This window comes from Nansenia antarctica (assembly GCF_963989245.1).
Source record: "Nansenia antarctica genome assembly, chromosome: 4".
Taxonomy (NCBI): domain Eukaryota; kingdom Metazoa; phylum Chordata; class Actinopteri; order Argentiniformes; family Microstomatidae; genus Nansenia; species Nansenia antarctica.
The window spans coordinates 14,663,359-14,677,713 of record NC_137689.1 but is presented as its reverse complement, the minus strand read 5'-3'; the positions used below and the strand labels follow the sequence as shown (position 1 = coordinate 14,677,713).

The 14,355-nt window shown below is 40.9% G+C and overlaps 1 protein-coding gene across 2 annotated transcripts; it reads right to left on the bottom strand.

Moving 5' to 3' along the window:
• Positions 1-6,622: 6,622 nt before the first annotated feature.
• gps2 (G protein pathway suppressor 2) lies at positions 6,623-14,308 on the bottom strand. Of its 2 annotated transcripts, none has more exons than XM_080529003.1 (12): positions 14,183-14,308; positions 13,173-13,290; positions 12,963-13,072; positions 12,707-12,819; positions 12,300-12,379; positions 11,847-11,926; positions 11,550-11,730; positions 11,305-11,388; positions 8,359-8,435; positions 8,076-8,171; positions 7,837-7,920; positions 6,623-7,391 (listed from the first exon to the last, which is right to left on the bottom strand). In XM_080529003.1, exons 2-12 carry the CDS (start codon positions 13,264-13,266, stop codon positions 7,299-7,301), a joined length of 1,092 nt encoding a protein of 363 aa, XP_080385129.1. In that variant the 5' UTR covers positions 13,267-13,290; positions 14,183-14,308; the 3' UTR covers positions 6,623-7,298. The 2 variants fall into 2 exon arrangements, with proteins under 2 accessions (XP_080385129.1, XP_080385130.1); XM_080529004.1 differs by having other exon boundaries at positions 11,556-11,730.
• Between the last annotated feature and the right edge of the window lie 47 nt (positions 14,309-14,355).

Genomic DNA, 14,355 nt, shown 5'->3' with positions numbered 1-14,355 from the left:
GAAATGGATAGGGCTTCATCAGGTCCGTCCGTAGAGGGTATGCCTCATCCCCCACAAACATGTAGGGAACTACAGCACTGGAGTTGGGCAGTGGCTCAGGAGGCGGAACATTTAGGAGGCTCTGGTCCATTGCTTTTCTGAGGTCAGAGTGGGCAAACAGTCCAGCATCAGAGACCCTGCCCTGGGCGCCCACGTTGGCATAGATGAACTTATAGTTTGCATCCACGGCAGCCATCATGAGGACAGAGAACCTTGATTTGTAGTTGTAATATATACTACCACTGCTCTTTGGGGGTTGTATGTAGATGTGCTTGCCGTCGAGGGCACCAAGGCAGTGCGGAAACTGCCATTTATCTTCAAAATCTTTGGCAATTGCTCGCCATTCAGCTTCCGATGCTGGTGTCTGAGGATAAAAGGGAGGAGAATATTAGATTGAACTGAAAAACAGGTTTGTATTGTAGGATTTAGAACACCGGGTTATGTCTGTAGTGCTCTGTGGTGACCAAAGCCTACCGTCAGGAAATCTTCCTTCAAGACCAGATGCAGGGCTTCGCAGGTCTCCACAACAATGCTGGACACAGTGCTGCTCCCAATTCGGTATTGGAGTGATTTGAAGGTTTCATCTTCATGAGAAAATAAAAGTTCAGCCAACATATAATGCACACATTTGAAATGTAGGCTATAATATGCTACAGTATTATAACATGATAATGTGAAATTGTTATGATATAGGCCTACCCACCGGTTGCCAAAAATCGAAGGGTCAAAGACAGACGCTCTCTTGCAGTAATTGCCCTTCTCATCTTGGTGTCCTGCTTTGTGATGAGGCAAACAACCTTCCCCAGCAGGTAATCAAACTCATCTTCTGTCATCCGTAGCAGCTCCCTGAACCCAGTCCTAGTCCCAGGAGGGAGGGGGTGAGGAGCACAATATAGCCTATTAGAGCTAAAAATGTCAGCTGGCAAATATGCACAAAGTAATGTTTGCTCTAATAACACGTCATATTCTCAAATAGTAGTAGCTAGTCAGCTAGTGCTACACAACCTAGCAAGCTATTTAAACAGGCCAGTCTTGCTAAACATACCGTTTCTCAATGGGACTTACCTCCAACTCTCTCTGCAGAACTGACAACCCATGCTGTCCACGTCTCGCCAACCACTCTCTCGTCCAAATTCTACGTTTGGCCCTTTTCCTTTTCGGTTTTTCTGAGCAAATGAATGCACATGCAACAAGTGCAGCTAATTGTTGTTGCGTGTCAAGCTCTATCTTGTTTTGACAGCTGTCAACGTCTCGTCATCATGTGCTGATATCGCGACACTACAGCTTGGCGAATCGTCCTGACCAAGTGAAGAATCTTGTAGTCTGTGAGCCCCCGTCGTTGCCACATCCTGTAGTCTGCGCTGTGCTGCGACGTCTGCGCGCCGCTGAGACGCGGACACCAGCACGACGGTCGTTTAGTGTGAGAGGCTCAGCGATGTTACAACTTGAAAAGTCGTCTAGTGTGTAGCCGCCCTTAGCTGTCGCCGACCAGTTTCTTGCGGTTGGAGACAAAATCCTCCCGTCGTTGACGCTCGTTTAATGTGACAGGCTCAGAGACGCAATCGGAGGACCGCCGATCCCGTCGCAGGGCCGTCGCAGGGCTCCAGATCTTTTCAAACATGTTTCATTTTATCGGCGCACAATCTGCTAGTCTGAGATGGGCAACGACCAGTGTGGACAGCACAGCCAATGAGAGGTCGAGGAAATGCAGCGCGGAGGAGGCGTGAAAGTAGAAATGGCTATTTATATAATAGTAAATAGCCTATTATAAATAGCCATATATGTATATATATGTATATATTACATATCAGTGGAGGCTGGTGACTTCCAGAATTGAGGAGGCCAATTTTTTTTCAGCTTTTTTTTACCTATTAGATGTATAAATCGCGCCAGAATCTCGCCGACTTCCGAGGTCATTTTAAGCAAAGGTATTTAGACAAATTAGCTATTATTTTCAGGGATAATAGCCATGGGTGTTCTAGACGTGTCCTGCAATGGACAAGTTGATAGGACACTCGTAGCCACTATGGCGAGTGTTTCTTTGACTGAAGTGACTGGCGAATTCTCAAAATGGCTTCATGTGATTGGACGAACAAAATGACAATCTTTCAGCCCTGGACTCAATGCATGGTGAGGCCAGGCCTCCCTTGCCCACCCATTTTCAGTGATTTGGCCAATCACATATGCCGTGAAAAAAATTGCATTACATTGACTTCTATGAGAAACCACTTTCCTGGGGGAGGCCTGGCCTCCCTCAATACAAACGGATAGGGATTCTGGCCTGTAGGTGCTTTACAATTGCAATATTGGGTTTTAGCCATGGAAAAATTCAGATTTATGAACAAAACGGAAATAATATTAATATTAAAAAATAATAGTATTCTACAGTATAAAAGGCTTTCATCTGCACAATGAAAGTATTACTATGAACATACAGAAAAATATGTGGTCCTGATATTTCAGAGGCACTTCTGGCAGCTAATGCACCACTTCTCTCAGAAAATTGTTGCAATTACAAATGCTTTGGTATTAACATGCTTATTTATTTTGTTTGCATTGGAACAACACAAAAAGGAGAGAGAAAAAGCCAAGTAGGAAATAATTGTATTTCAAGCATGAAATGCTCCTTTAATTTGTATTTAAACTCACCTGTGACAAGTTACAAGTGCTGACAATATAGAAATCACACTTGCAAGCATTTAAAATGGAGAAAAGTTGACTCAACATTGTGTTGTATATCTGTGTATACCACACTGAGCATGGAGAAAAGAAAGAAGAGAAAAGAATTGTCTGAGGATCTGAGAACCGAAATTGTCAATCAAAATGGACAATCTCAAGGCTACCAGGATCTCAAGTCCATCTCCAGAGATTAACATTTTCCTGTCTCCACTGTGCGCAACGTCATCAAGAAGTTTACAGCCCATGGCACTGTAAGCTAACCTCCGTGTATGTGGGTGGAAGAGAAAAAATGCTGAAAGATTGCAACAAAGGATTATTCGAATGGTGGATATAAAACCTAAATCATACAGGTACAAAAGTGTCAGCTCTCACTATCCGTCTCCATCTGAATGAAATGGGACGCTATGGTAGGAGAATCAGGAGTACCCCACTGCTGACACAGAGACATAAAAAATCAAGACTGGAGTTTGCTAAAACTTAACTGGGGAAGGCAAAAACATTCTGGGAGAACGTCCTGTGGACAGATCAGACCAAAATAGAGCTTTTTGGTAAAGCTCATCATTGTAGTGTTTACAGAAAATTAAATGAGGCCTTCAAAGAAAAGAACACAGCCCCTACAGTTAAACATGATCTGTTAAACACAGATTCACAGATGTTTTGGGGTTGCTTTGCTGCTTCTGGCACCGGATGCCTTGACTGTGTGCATTGCATCCAGTTTGGGGCGCAATGTAGGGCCTAGTGTCAGAAAGCTGGGTCTCTGTCAGAGGTCATGGGACTTCCAGCAGGACAATGACCCAAAGCATACTTCAAAAAGCACCCAGAAATGGTTTAAGACAAAGCGCTGGAGAGTTCTGAAGTGGCCAGCAATGAGTCCAGATCTAAATCCCATATAAAGCGTGGAGTGATCTTACAACAGCAGTTGAGAGAAGGAACCCTTCAAATGAGAGAGACAGACATGGAGCAGTTGGCAAAAGAAGAGTGGTCCAAAATTCCAGTAGAGAGGTGTTCATGGTTCAACTTATGATTGATTTCAGTTATTTTTTCCAAAGGGTGTGCTACCAAATATTAATTTAATAATTTTGTCTAGTCCATTTTTGGAGTTCTGCGTGGAATTAACTTTTTTGGAATGAGGGCGTCTTTTCTCAGCTGTTTTGTGTTGTTCTAATGCAAACAATAGAAATAAACATGTGAATACCAAAGCATTTGTAATTGCAACAATGTTCTGTAAGAACTGGTGCATTATCTGACAGAAGTGCAAGGATGCCAATATGTTTGGCCATGACTGTATATATTTAATAAAATATTGCAATGTAATGGATTCGGTGAGTAATCCCCACTCCTACCTAGTTAACTATAACAACTAGGTATTAGTGGAGATTACTCACCGACTCCATTGCATTGCAGTATTTTGGCTTGACTAGCGAGTGTCACGACAATGTTGACATTTATTTACATTTTTCTGAATAAAAGTCTGAACATTTGTATTGGTTGTCGACTTGTTCCCCCTTTCACCAGCTGCCGTCACAATATATCATTAAAACATGTTTAAAACATAATTAAAACACACACACTTTCAGGTTGACTATTATCTTACAGAATTGTCCCTCAACCACACTCATTTCATCTATACCTACAGTATAAAAGGCTTTCATCTGCACAATGAAAGTATTACTATGATAATATGTGGTCCAGATATTTTGGAGGCTGAATCTTTAAATTACAACTGGTTCAATAGTAATTTGCTTTTTGAGGCATGAATCAGAAGAGGGAATGTAATGAAGTGACCACGATTTTGAGGAGCTGAAACAAATGACCTGCCTCTCTGTAGGGTAGCCTACTTTCAAATGTTCCTGTACATATGAAATAAATGGTTCATACTGTATGTTTGTTTGTACATTTGTGTCAACCACATGCAATTCAAAGGACCATATATCAAATACATCACACACAGAGAAGAAATAATATAATGCTCATTGGTGACGACAGTAGTTGGTTTCACAGGCCAAAAATAATCCTACCATTAAATTAAATCAAAAATACTGATCACCTAGTTTCATGGGCATGCTTTCCATTATTCTTGGATAATGCTTTATCTTCATTTGAGTCACATACGACATGGTTAGTCCATAATTCCAGGTTAATTTATAAAAATGTTTGTTCTTGACCTGATTGAATCCAAATTAGACCGATGTATGAATTTAATCTGAGTCTGTAAAACTAGTCCTGTGTGTGCACTTTGTATAGTAACATGTCAATCTTTGCATTCTCTTACACAAATTGCTTTAGAAAGACAGAAGGGGAGACGCATTGGAGCCACCATTTCACCTATTCTCTGACAATGTTGAAGAATATTTAAATGTTCTTCAATCTTTAATAGAAAGCGTATAGTCATACAAGATACAGAAACGTTTTCCATAATCATCGGAGTGAAATCAAGTTAAATGTAATGCTTCTCTGAACCCCTCTGCTTCTCTACCACATGGGAACATAAAATGGCTCTCTGTTACTGTACATGGGCACATGATGGCCATTTGGTGAGCTCGGTCTTCTCCACAACAGACATGTCAAAATTAAACAAATCCATGGAGGCATCACAATTACAGTAACACAAAGTAATAGAAATATGTAATATCAACAAAAGAATTCAAAGGCGCAGGAGTTCCTTAAAGTTCCTAAATTCCTTAAAAGTTCCTAAAATCAATTCACCCACCTGGTATTAGTTATGCCAAGAGGATCATCAAGGTCTCCAGAAATGGCTTTGTAATTCAGGGGGGATGGAAATGAGATTGGGTGGGTTGAATATGGATCCATGATGATATACAGAAGGCAAACGAAAACAGGTAATCACTCTGATTTCTCACGAACTGAAGCCGGAAATGGGGGTTTGCTTGTATTTAGTCAGCCGACATTCAAATAGGAAGGTAAAAACAGCAGGAAAGGAGCATCAGTGCTATCCAATTGTATTACATGAACAATTCCGAAAATAGAAACCTTTTTCTTCTTTTTTTCTCTCAATTCAAAGCACACCCTAATACAGCCCTCAATATCTGGGGTTAATGAATTACAGGATATAAGCCCCTGAATGATTATGATAGGGAAGACAAATGACAGGAAACAAATCTTAATAGTTAACCGGACAAAATAGAAAAGCTTAATACAATTATGAAGGAAAATATGAATACGTACATCATTCATTACACCATCTCCAAGACAACAAGAAGGATCGGTGCTTATTTATGAACAGTCCAACACCACCCACAGAAAATGGATACCAGTCCTTTCGTTTCCAAGAGGAAAAAAACACACTGGTTTCAATTTCATAAATCTCATATCCACATGAAGAGTCAAATCCAGAAACAGTTGTAAAATGCAGAAACAGAATTTCAAAATTCACCCTGACCCGGTTGTTTTCTGTTAAGATGAATTCATTACGCATCTGAGTCACGGAAGAGCACATTTTTTTTCTCTCTCGCCCACACACTCAGTCCCTTCTACTAAAAAGTGCAGAGTCAACTTCCGCCCTGCTCCTCTACCACAGCTTGGCAGGTCTTCAATACTCTTCAAAGTGTGTGTCTATTCTTCACTTATTCCCTCTCCCTAGATTCATCATTGTATTAGCAAATGATTCTAATCTAGCTCTTTCGGTTAAAAAAAACAAAAAACATTCACTTCCCTCCCACATATTTTGTGACATGCGTTATTACACATCACCATACGCCTCTTCAAACTGTCAGCCATGACTACTTGAGTCAAAGCAGTAGAATGACTTAACTGTCCCTTACCCAGTAAAGAGTACACAGTACCCATTGGTAAAGAACCAATTAAGGCAATTCATTTCATTTTTATTCAATCTCTTACCATCTGAGAGTATAACAGTCAACACATTGAAATGTAGGTCTCCAAACTTGGGTTTAAGGCAAAGCTGGAGTTTCACAGAGTATGAAAACAGATCTTTTCAGACCAAACAATCCTTCAAGACGTGTCTTTAACCTACACAATCATGTTTTGGCCATTTGTACATGCATAGAAATAAAATACACGTTTAGTTATTCGTGTTCAGTTATCAAGTGCAATTTAATAAAATGTGTTGTAAAACCACTCTTTTCACTTTAAGAGCTCAGGAAAATATGGCTTCTACAAATATGCGTATGTGGATGGAAGAGTGTCCTTACACAGAATCTAACTCCTCCATGGGCCCTGAGAAGGGGTTTACATTTATCAGTTAAAATGAGCTAAATAACACTTTTCTTTCTTACTTTCTTTAAGAAATAATTTGAAAATCAGGCTTTCATTGTCAAGAAAAGGGAGAGTACAGAACAATTAAGGTTGGGTTCATTTGGTAGGACATAAACAATGAGAACAGCTTCATTGTTTGGAATGCAGATATTATATTCCTGAATCAATTGCTCTCTCATGTGAACACATGATTGAGTCATACCCTGTATGGAAAGGAAAGAAAGCTTATCTATTGAAATACTGAAAGAAAAGAAAACATGCTTGTGCATATTGACAGCACAGTCAATACACACATTCTGGGATGCAGTCCTATGCCAGAGGAACTCTAATTGCTGGTGATCATTTTACTTGCTGTGGTGATAGAATCTCTGTCCTGATTGGCTATGGGAGAGGTAGGCATGCCGGGGAGCAGGTTGTGGAGAGCTTTGAAACGTTGCCTGGGAAAAATAAACAATCAAGCATAAAAATATAATTTTTGAGTATATTCAGATCCAACTAAATACTATAACAATACAATAACCATAAAATTTCAACAACAAAGTAAGTTACACCAAAGTTAGGGTGCTTGGTTAAATTATCTGATCTGGGTGATTAGGAAAATGGATTTGGAGCGTCAGAATTTAAGGTAGACTTCGCGATATGATGTCACCACGGGAAGCAAGACGTTTCACTCGCTATCAATTCAGTCTGTGTAAAAACAAAAAGGCTGCAGAGTGAATTGTTTTGCTTTACGCCAACTATCTCATCCAGTAGTCACCCCACTATTTTGTGGCTATGTCATATTTATATATAAATCTATTTGACAAGATACACCTGAATACATCTGTCCACCCTCAAAGCTTATGTAAGGGTGTGTGGCTAGGGTTGGTTTGCCATACTCACTGGGTGGGCCTGCTGTGGAGGTGTCCCATGGGTGAAGCTTCCTGGAGAGGCTGGTCGGGGGGGATGGGCATAAGGCAGCCCAGACTGTCCACAAAACAACAGGCAAGATGAATTTCATTACAATAAGACATAAGACATTGACCAAGTATTCCTGTGTTTGTGTGTGTCATGGTAAAAAATATAATACATTGGTAAAGACAGAAGTGCAAAGAGGTACGGATAAGGAGATTTGGACTAACCTTGGCAGGGGGGATCTGCACTGCGATGGAGGGGGTGGGCAACAGGCCTGCAGCAGTGACATGAAGAGCTTGAGGGTGCATGGGCCTTAGATTGCTCTGAAGACCAAATAAAACAAGATCAAGAGTGTGTCATCTGGTATAACAGGTGAGGTCCACCCACAAACTGAAATGCACTGTTACTGGTCAAAAGCTTTACACAAAATGTACATACAAACTCCACCAATACTAATATCTACAGAAAATATTTCACCTGTAGCATGCTCATTTGTTAGTTTGTACTTACTGAGTCAGTAAACCCAGATTGTTGATTGGCATGTTCCAACTGCTTCTGTAGAGGAATCCCAGCACTAGGGATGAATCCTGTGGACATGACAACAGTGAAGAGAGAAATGTGGAGTGAAATGAGGGAGTGGGGGGTACTCCATTCATTAATTCATTCATACTGCATGTGCTTCAATGAGTGTGTGCCTTGTTTACTAAAGACACTGCTCAGACAGATTCTCCGGAAGACAGGGTAAAACATTTTAGATTGTCATACTCAGACCGGTCCCTGTTCAAAATAAACTAATAAAAACACAATCAATGAGTTAAACTGAGGAGTATGTGATGGTGCTACTTTTCCTTTATCCCAGTGAAATTCCAAGTATGAAGAATGATGTAGATTTTGAGTATGCAGTGCGTTCACACTCTATAGGGGGTCGGCAATAGGCGGCCCGTGGGCCATTGCTGGCCCGTCACCAATAATATTTGGCCCAGCAGATTATTTTGAGAATCCTTTTTTTTTTTTTTTTTTTTTTTTTACAATATCGGACCGACAGTCCCACACCACGCCTATAATGTCCGAATAGAGAATCGACCTCCACCTGAATAATGCGTATTGTACTTTTATTCATGTTGAGAGTGAATGACACAGGGACAGACAATCAGGCAGCGGGGTGCACCGAAGCGCACTGACGCTGAACCCCTCAGAGTGAATCATAAGTAGGTGGACAAGGCGTGGTGCTGAAATAGCGTGTGTGGTTTGAAAAAAATAACATCAGCTCATGAAATCATTCAAACGTAATGTTTACGTATGTGACTGCAACACACATATGAACAGTAACAAAGCAAATTCTGTTTAATTTTCTGAAAAACATTGACAACAAAATCGGCGCAAAAGTGGTGGTAGGCCTATGCTCCTGAAACGACAGAGCAAACGCGCTATTAGGGATAATAAGTACAATGAGCCATAAGCCATTCATTCAAAATATACAAAATACAATTAGGTTATTAAATACAATAACGACAGGCTTGGTACTCACGTAATGTGAAAAGTGGCATCTCTCATCGGTCAGTATTTGCTTGATATCTGGTGATATTGACGTCACTTTAATCCGCGGTTGTTTTGAAAACTAATAATATTCTTGATTTGATTATTGATAATAGTGATAACTTGAGTGTTTTCAAAGGGACATTTAGGCAGGTTTGTAATAACGGACACTGTATTTCAAATTAATTAGAGAGAGTCTCAACTATCGCAACTCTATAGTTTATGCACCGCCGCAACCTTCTTTCTACGATGCAACGATCTCCTGTAAGGGGTTCAGAGCTGTCTGGAGTTCCTCCTGGATTGACACAAACTTTACTGAGGAGATTTCTGGACTAATTTGACAGTCCCACTATGCTTTCATACTCAGTGATTACTAATTAATAAGACCATTATGATAACGACATGGATCCATGTTGAGATGTCCGCGAGACATGCAGAGATTGTTTGTTATTTGAAGGGTATACCGCCATCCGCAGGCAGTTTATTTTTATTTTTTATGCATCAATCGATTCCTCTCGTGCGTCTTTATCACATTCATTGACGAAAAGGACGACTCGCATGTATAGAAAGGGAACATTGTGAGCACGGAAAATGTGAGTCTCACAACGGCTTTGCATTGATGAAACGTAGGATGAACGTATAGTTCGCTGTCCATTCCTCTTTAAATGCCCTGTTTTCACCGTCAACTTTCCTCTTTAGACCTTTGGAGAGTGACATGATGTTTCTCTTGCTAGCAGGTTAAATGTTTAGCTAACTTCACCTGACACGCAAACAACCAATCCAATAATAATGTGACCTTGTCTGGGAGGAGGGGGGAATAATTATCTGAATAAAACTATGTTAAATAATTATTAGAATAAGTTAGGCTGCGATACATCGTCAGTCCACACATTTATTATTCAAAACTATGGAAAAGGGTGAAACTACGTTTCAACGTTGTTGAGAATCACAACACAAACTCGCTAGTCAAGCCAAAATACTGCAACGTAATGGATTGGACTACTACCTAGTTAACTAGAACACTACTTTACATTGTTAGCAGGCTCACAAAACAAGCTGTGTTAGTTGACTAGCAATGTGTACAAGTATTAGAATGTGTCACATTTTTTAAACAATCAATTACTTAAATTAGCCTTTGATTATGTTCTGGCCCGCCATCTAGTGGCTCAAAAATGTTTTGGCCCAAGGCCAAACCTAATTGCCGACCCCTGCTCTATAGTATGTGAAATTTGAGTATGCGAGAAATCGATACTAGATTATCCCGAACCTCTGAGTACGCGATGAGACCACTCTATTCGACTACTCAATCCCCAAAATGCATTGCATGTATCTTCAGTCAAACTGCTTCATACAAACTCGTTATACAGCTGTCGTTTACATGATCCTTTTTGCACAGATTTGAGTGTGCAGATGCTGCTTTTTGGCACTCTTGATACTCTTCAGTTGCAGCATCCCAGCTAAGTCTGATCACGGATGAGCGGTGATATTTACACTATTTGGGGAATTTACATGGTGAAATGCATTGTTAGACATGACTACGTCATCATGATTACAAAGATGACACTTGAAATGCATAAAATCCAAGTTTATTTGTGTCTTACACACACGTAGCCCAGTCCCAAATGGTCCCAGTATGGTCCCTTGGTCCCTTACTGTAGCAAGCCCATGATATGTTATTGCTCATATATATTTATTTGAATCATGTTCTTTTACCAACTGCTAAGACAACAATATAGTAAGCTAGTTACTTTAGCTAGCTAAAGATATTGGCCCCCAAATCATTTTACAACTTGTTTAGCTAATATCTTCCGAAGTTTCTGTCGAACCCAGAGTGAAGCTATCTAAGCAACGTAATGTAGCTAGCGAACAGAAGTGGGAAAAAAACGGGGACCTGGACACACATATGACACACACACATACCTGGCTGAGATGTAAAGTGACTGTGGACAGCATAGCCCTGCTGCTGGTGAGGCAAGTACTGCATAGCTTGAAATGCTGATGCACCTAGACAAAGAGGAGAAATCACAACAAGAGTTTTCTGAATATATCATGAACACCGCATCATACAAAGGTGCCAATTCTCATATTATTCCCAACCATGTACCTCTAAAAAAGAACAGAGACCACAGGTCTTTGAAATACAGTTTACATTCAAAAATACAAACCATTACTTCTGAGCTGAGAGCTGCTGGCATAGCTGACAGGAACAGGCTGGCCTGGGGCAAAGGGGGAGGCATGCTGTGGCTGGGTGATGCCGTAAGGTCCATGTGCTGCCTGACTAGCTGAGTACTGGCCATGCTCAGAGCTCCCAGTGCTTATTCCTGGCTGGGTCTGGAAGTGTCGCCCCTGTCAAGCACCAGGACAGTTTTTCATTTAGGCTCAGTGCACCTGACCAAATAAAATATGAGGTGCTCAAGGCCAAATATTCAGCAGCACCGATGTAATAATATCTGATTACTCACCGGAATGACAGGGGACTGGAAGAGCTGCTTACTGCGTTCCCCTAACAGAGCAGCAGGTCGCCCGTGACTGACTTGGCTAGCTGTTGAGAGGCAAATAATACGGAAGAAATGAAGACGAGAGATGGATGCCTACTAGTGATTTTTTTTTGATTATGTACATACACTTACAAACTAAAGTGTGTAAAATAAGTAAAACAGCAAGCTACAATACTTGATTTTTCAGCAATTTCTGATTATGAGTAAAGTTGATATATCATATGTAAATGATTTAATGTAGCGAACGGGACTGGGAGAGTAACTCACTCCATGCGGGTCTCGAACCGCGATTTCCCGCAAAACAACCGGCCATGCTAACCACAACCCCAAGAGAGTTAACTCCATTGGCGGAGCTGCTAACGGGCCTTATACAGGTTTGTTACACTTACATCAAAAACATATGTCAGTACTACTCACATTGCATGCTTAGTAAATGTTGTCCTGAGTGGATTGCCATGCTGGGCTGGTAGGTGGCAGAAGTCAGGGTTGTCATATCACTACAAGAAAACAACATTAAAATATTGTAAAATCATGCTTATCCACAACCTTGGCTCAGTTTCATTGGTTTTTGGGGATGTGGAGATGAAGTTACTTGTTTATTTGCTATTTATAGGTATGATGACACACATTAGAATCCGCTGTTAGAGCTCCACACACCACACAAACATTACATCTAGAAATTATATACACAAAAAAGATGACGAATAAAATGTGCTGAGTACTTAGTAGTATAAAATCAAAACATACTTTATATAAAATGTGCTGCTATGCTATATGTAAGAGGCAAAGTCCAATAAGGAAGGTTGAGAACAGACGGTCTTTACCTCTGTTCTTTCCTACGTCTCTTCTCCTCCTCGTGGAGCACTTTCTTCAGCTGGAGGAAGAGCTGATGTTTCTCCTCTTGCAGCCCCTGCAGCTTCTCGCCCATCTTCATGATCTGAGAGAGTTCAAGAGAAACAAAGCAAGAGAGAGAGGAAAAACAATGAGAAGATATAGCTAATGATATTGCAACAAAGACAGAAGGACATGTCACGGCAGGATTTCAAAATGAAGGTAGTTTATGCAGTCCTGAAACTTAACCTGTTCGTTTGTCTCCTCCAAAGACATTCTCTCCTCCATCTCTTTCTTCCTCTTCCTGTCCTCCTCTTCTTTCAACTTCTGCTCCATCATCTTGTCTACCTCTTCTTCCTCTGTGAGACAAGGGGCGAGGGGTCGGTTGGTGCTCATCATTGCCTATACAGCCTTTGAAAGCTTGGGGAAAATTTAGTGGTTTTTGATAGGGATGCTCACCTTGTCTCTTGCGTTCTCTCTCTCTCATGATGTGCTTGTGCAAGGCGCGTGCCATGGCATTGGACAACTTAGGCCTCTCCAATAGAGCTGGCATGATGGTGGGAATCGGGGGGGCCAGCTAAAAAACAGACATGGTCACATAACACGGGCATAACAAATATTGTTGTGTATAGTACTTAAACATTTTTACTTTTGCATCTAGCAGCCCAATCAGTCATTCGTTAACATTGTATTGACAGGTTGTTTTACTTAAGACGTGGTACCCAGAGTGTAAGCCTGTCCTGTCTACGTGCCACCACATCTCTTGTATGCTAGCTAGCTGTCATACAATGTTGCAGATGACTAGATGAAGTGGCTGAGGGTTATACGATCAAAAGCAAAAAATACAAATTAATATAAATAGTTAGCGCTGTTACATTGCTAATAATGTTTGTTTTATATACAAGCCAAGACGTGATCTGGCCAAGTCGCCAGTGCAGAAAGCTCTTAGGTGACAGCTCCTCTAAGCTACTAAGTGACTCTATCTAGTAGCACGGTAGCTAGCTAGTTTTAATCACACCATCAAACCATGACACTTCCCCGAGACTTACCATATCAAAAGTCTAAGAACGTAAAACTACAATTAAGTTACGTCTCAATAAAATAGCTAGCTAACTTAAGTATTACCTGCCGTAACGCTATAGAACAGCTAGCTAGCTAGCTAATTATTTTTTTAGCATAACATGTGTGGATTCCTATCCCCCGTGGATAAGTCACCGTGTGGGATTTGTTAGCTTTGAAATCACCGACGGCAATGCTGTCAAATCCCCGCAGCATTTGGTTAACTAACTACTAGATTAACTCTTTCTGATGAGCTAAGAGATTTGATCCACTGTCTCTCTGGCGCTAATGTATCAAGCTAGCTAACTAACTAACTATCGCACTTCCCAGTTGAGCTGAGCGTGTTACGGTTCGTTGTTCGGTATGTAGCTATCAACAATATGACAGCTAGCTAGCTGAACTACACGTACTTGCGTATCTAGCAGGCTTGCAATGAAAATGCGTGGAGTCCTCTCAATCCTCTCAAAACGCACTTTTTAAATCCGAGTCTGGCTTGTTTGTCGTTCCTAATGACCAAAGTCGGGCGGCCAGACGCTGGGACGGCTCAGTCAGTCTGGGTCTGGTAGATGGTTGAGGCAGGAGG

Bases quoted from the DNA above. Each gene is read 5' to 3' on its own strand.
- gps2 (XM_080529003.1), bottom strand. From the start codon at position 13,266: ATGCCAGCTCTATTGGAGAGGCCTAAGTTGTCCAATGCCATGGCACGC. The intron at 13,073-13,172 runs GTGAGCATCCCT...CTTGTCTCACAG, and splicing joins GAGAGAACGCAAGAGACAAG to AGGAAGAAGAGGTAGACAAG. The intron at 8,436-11,304 runs GTATGTGTGTGT...TCATGTCCACAG, and splicing joins TCACTTTACATCTCAGCCAG to GATTCATCCCTAGTGCTGGG.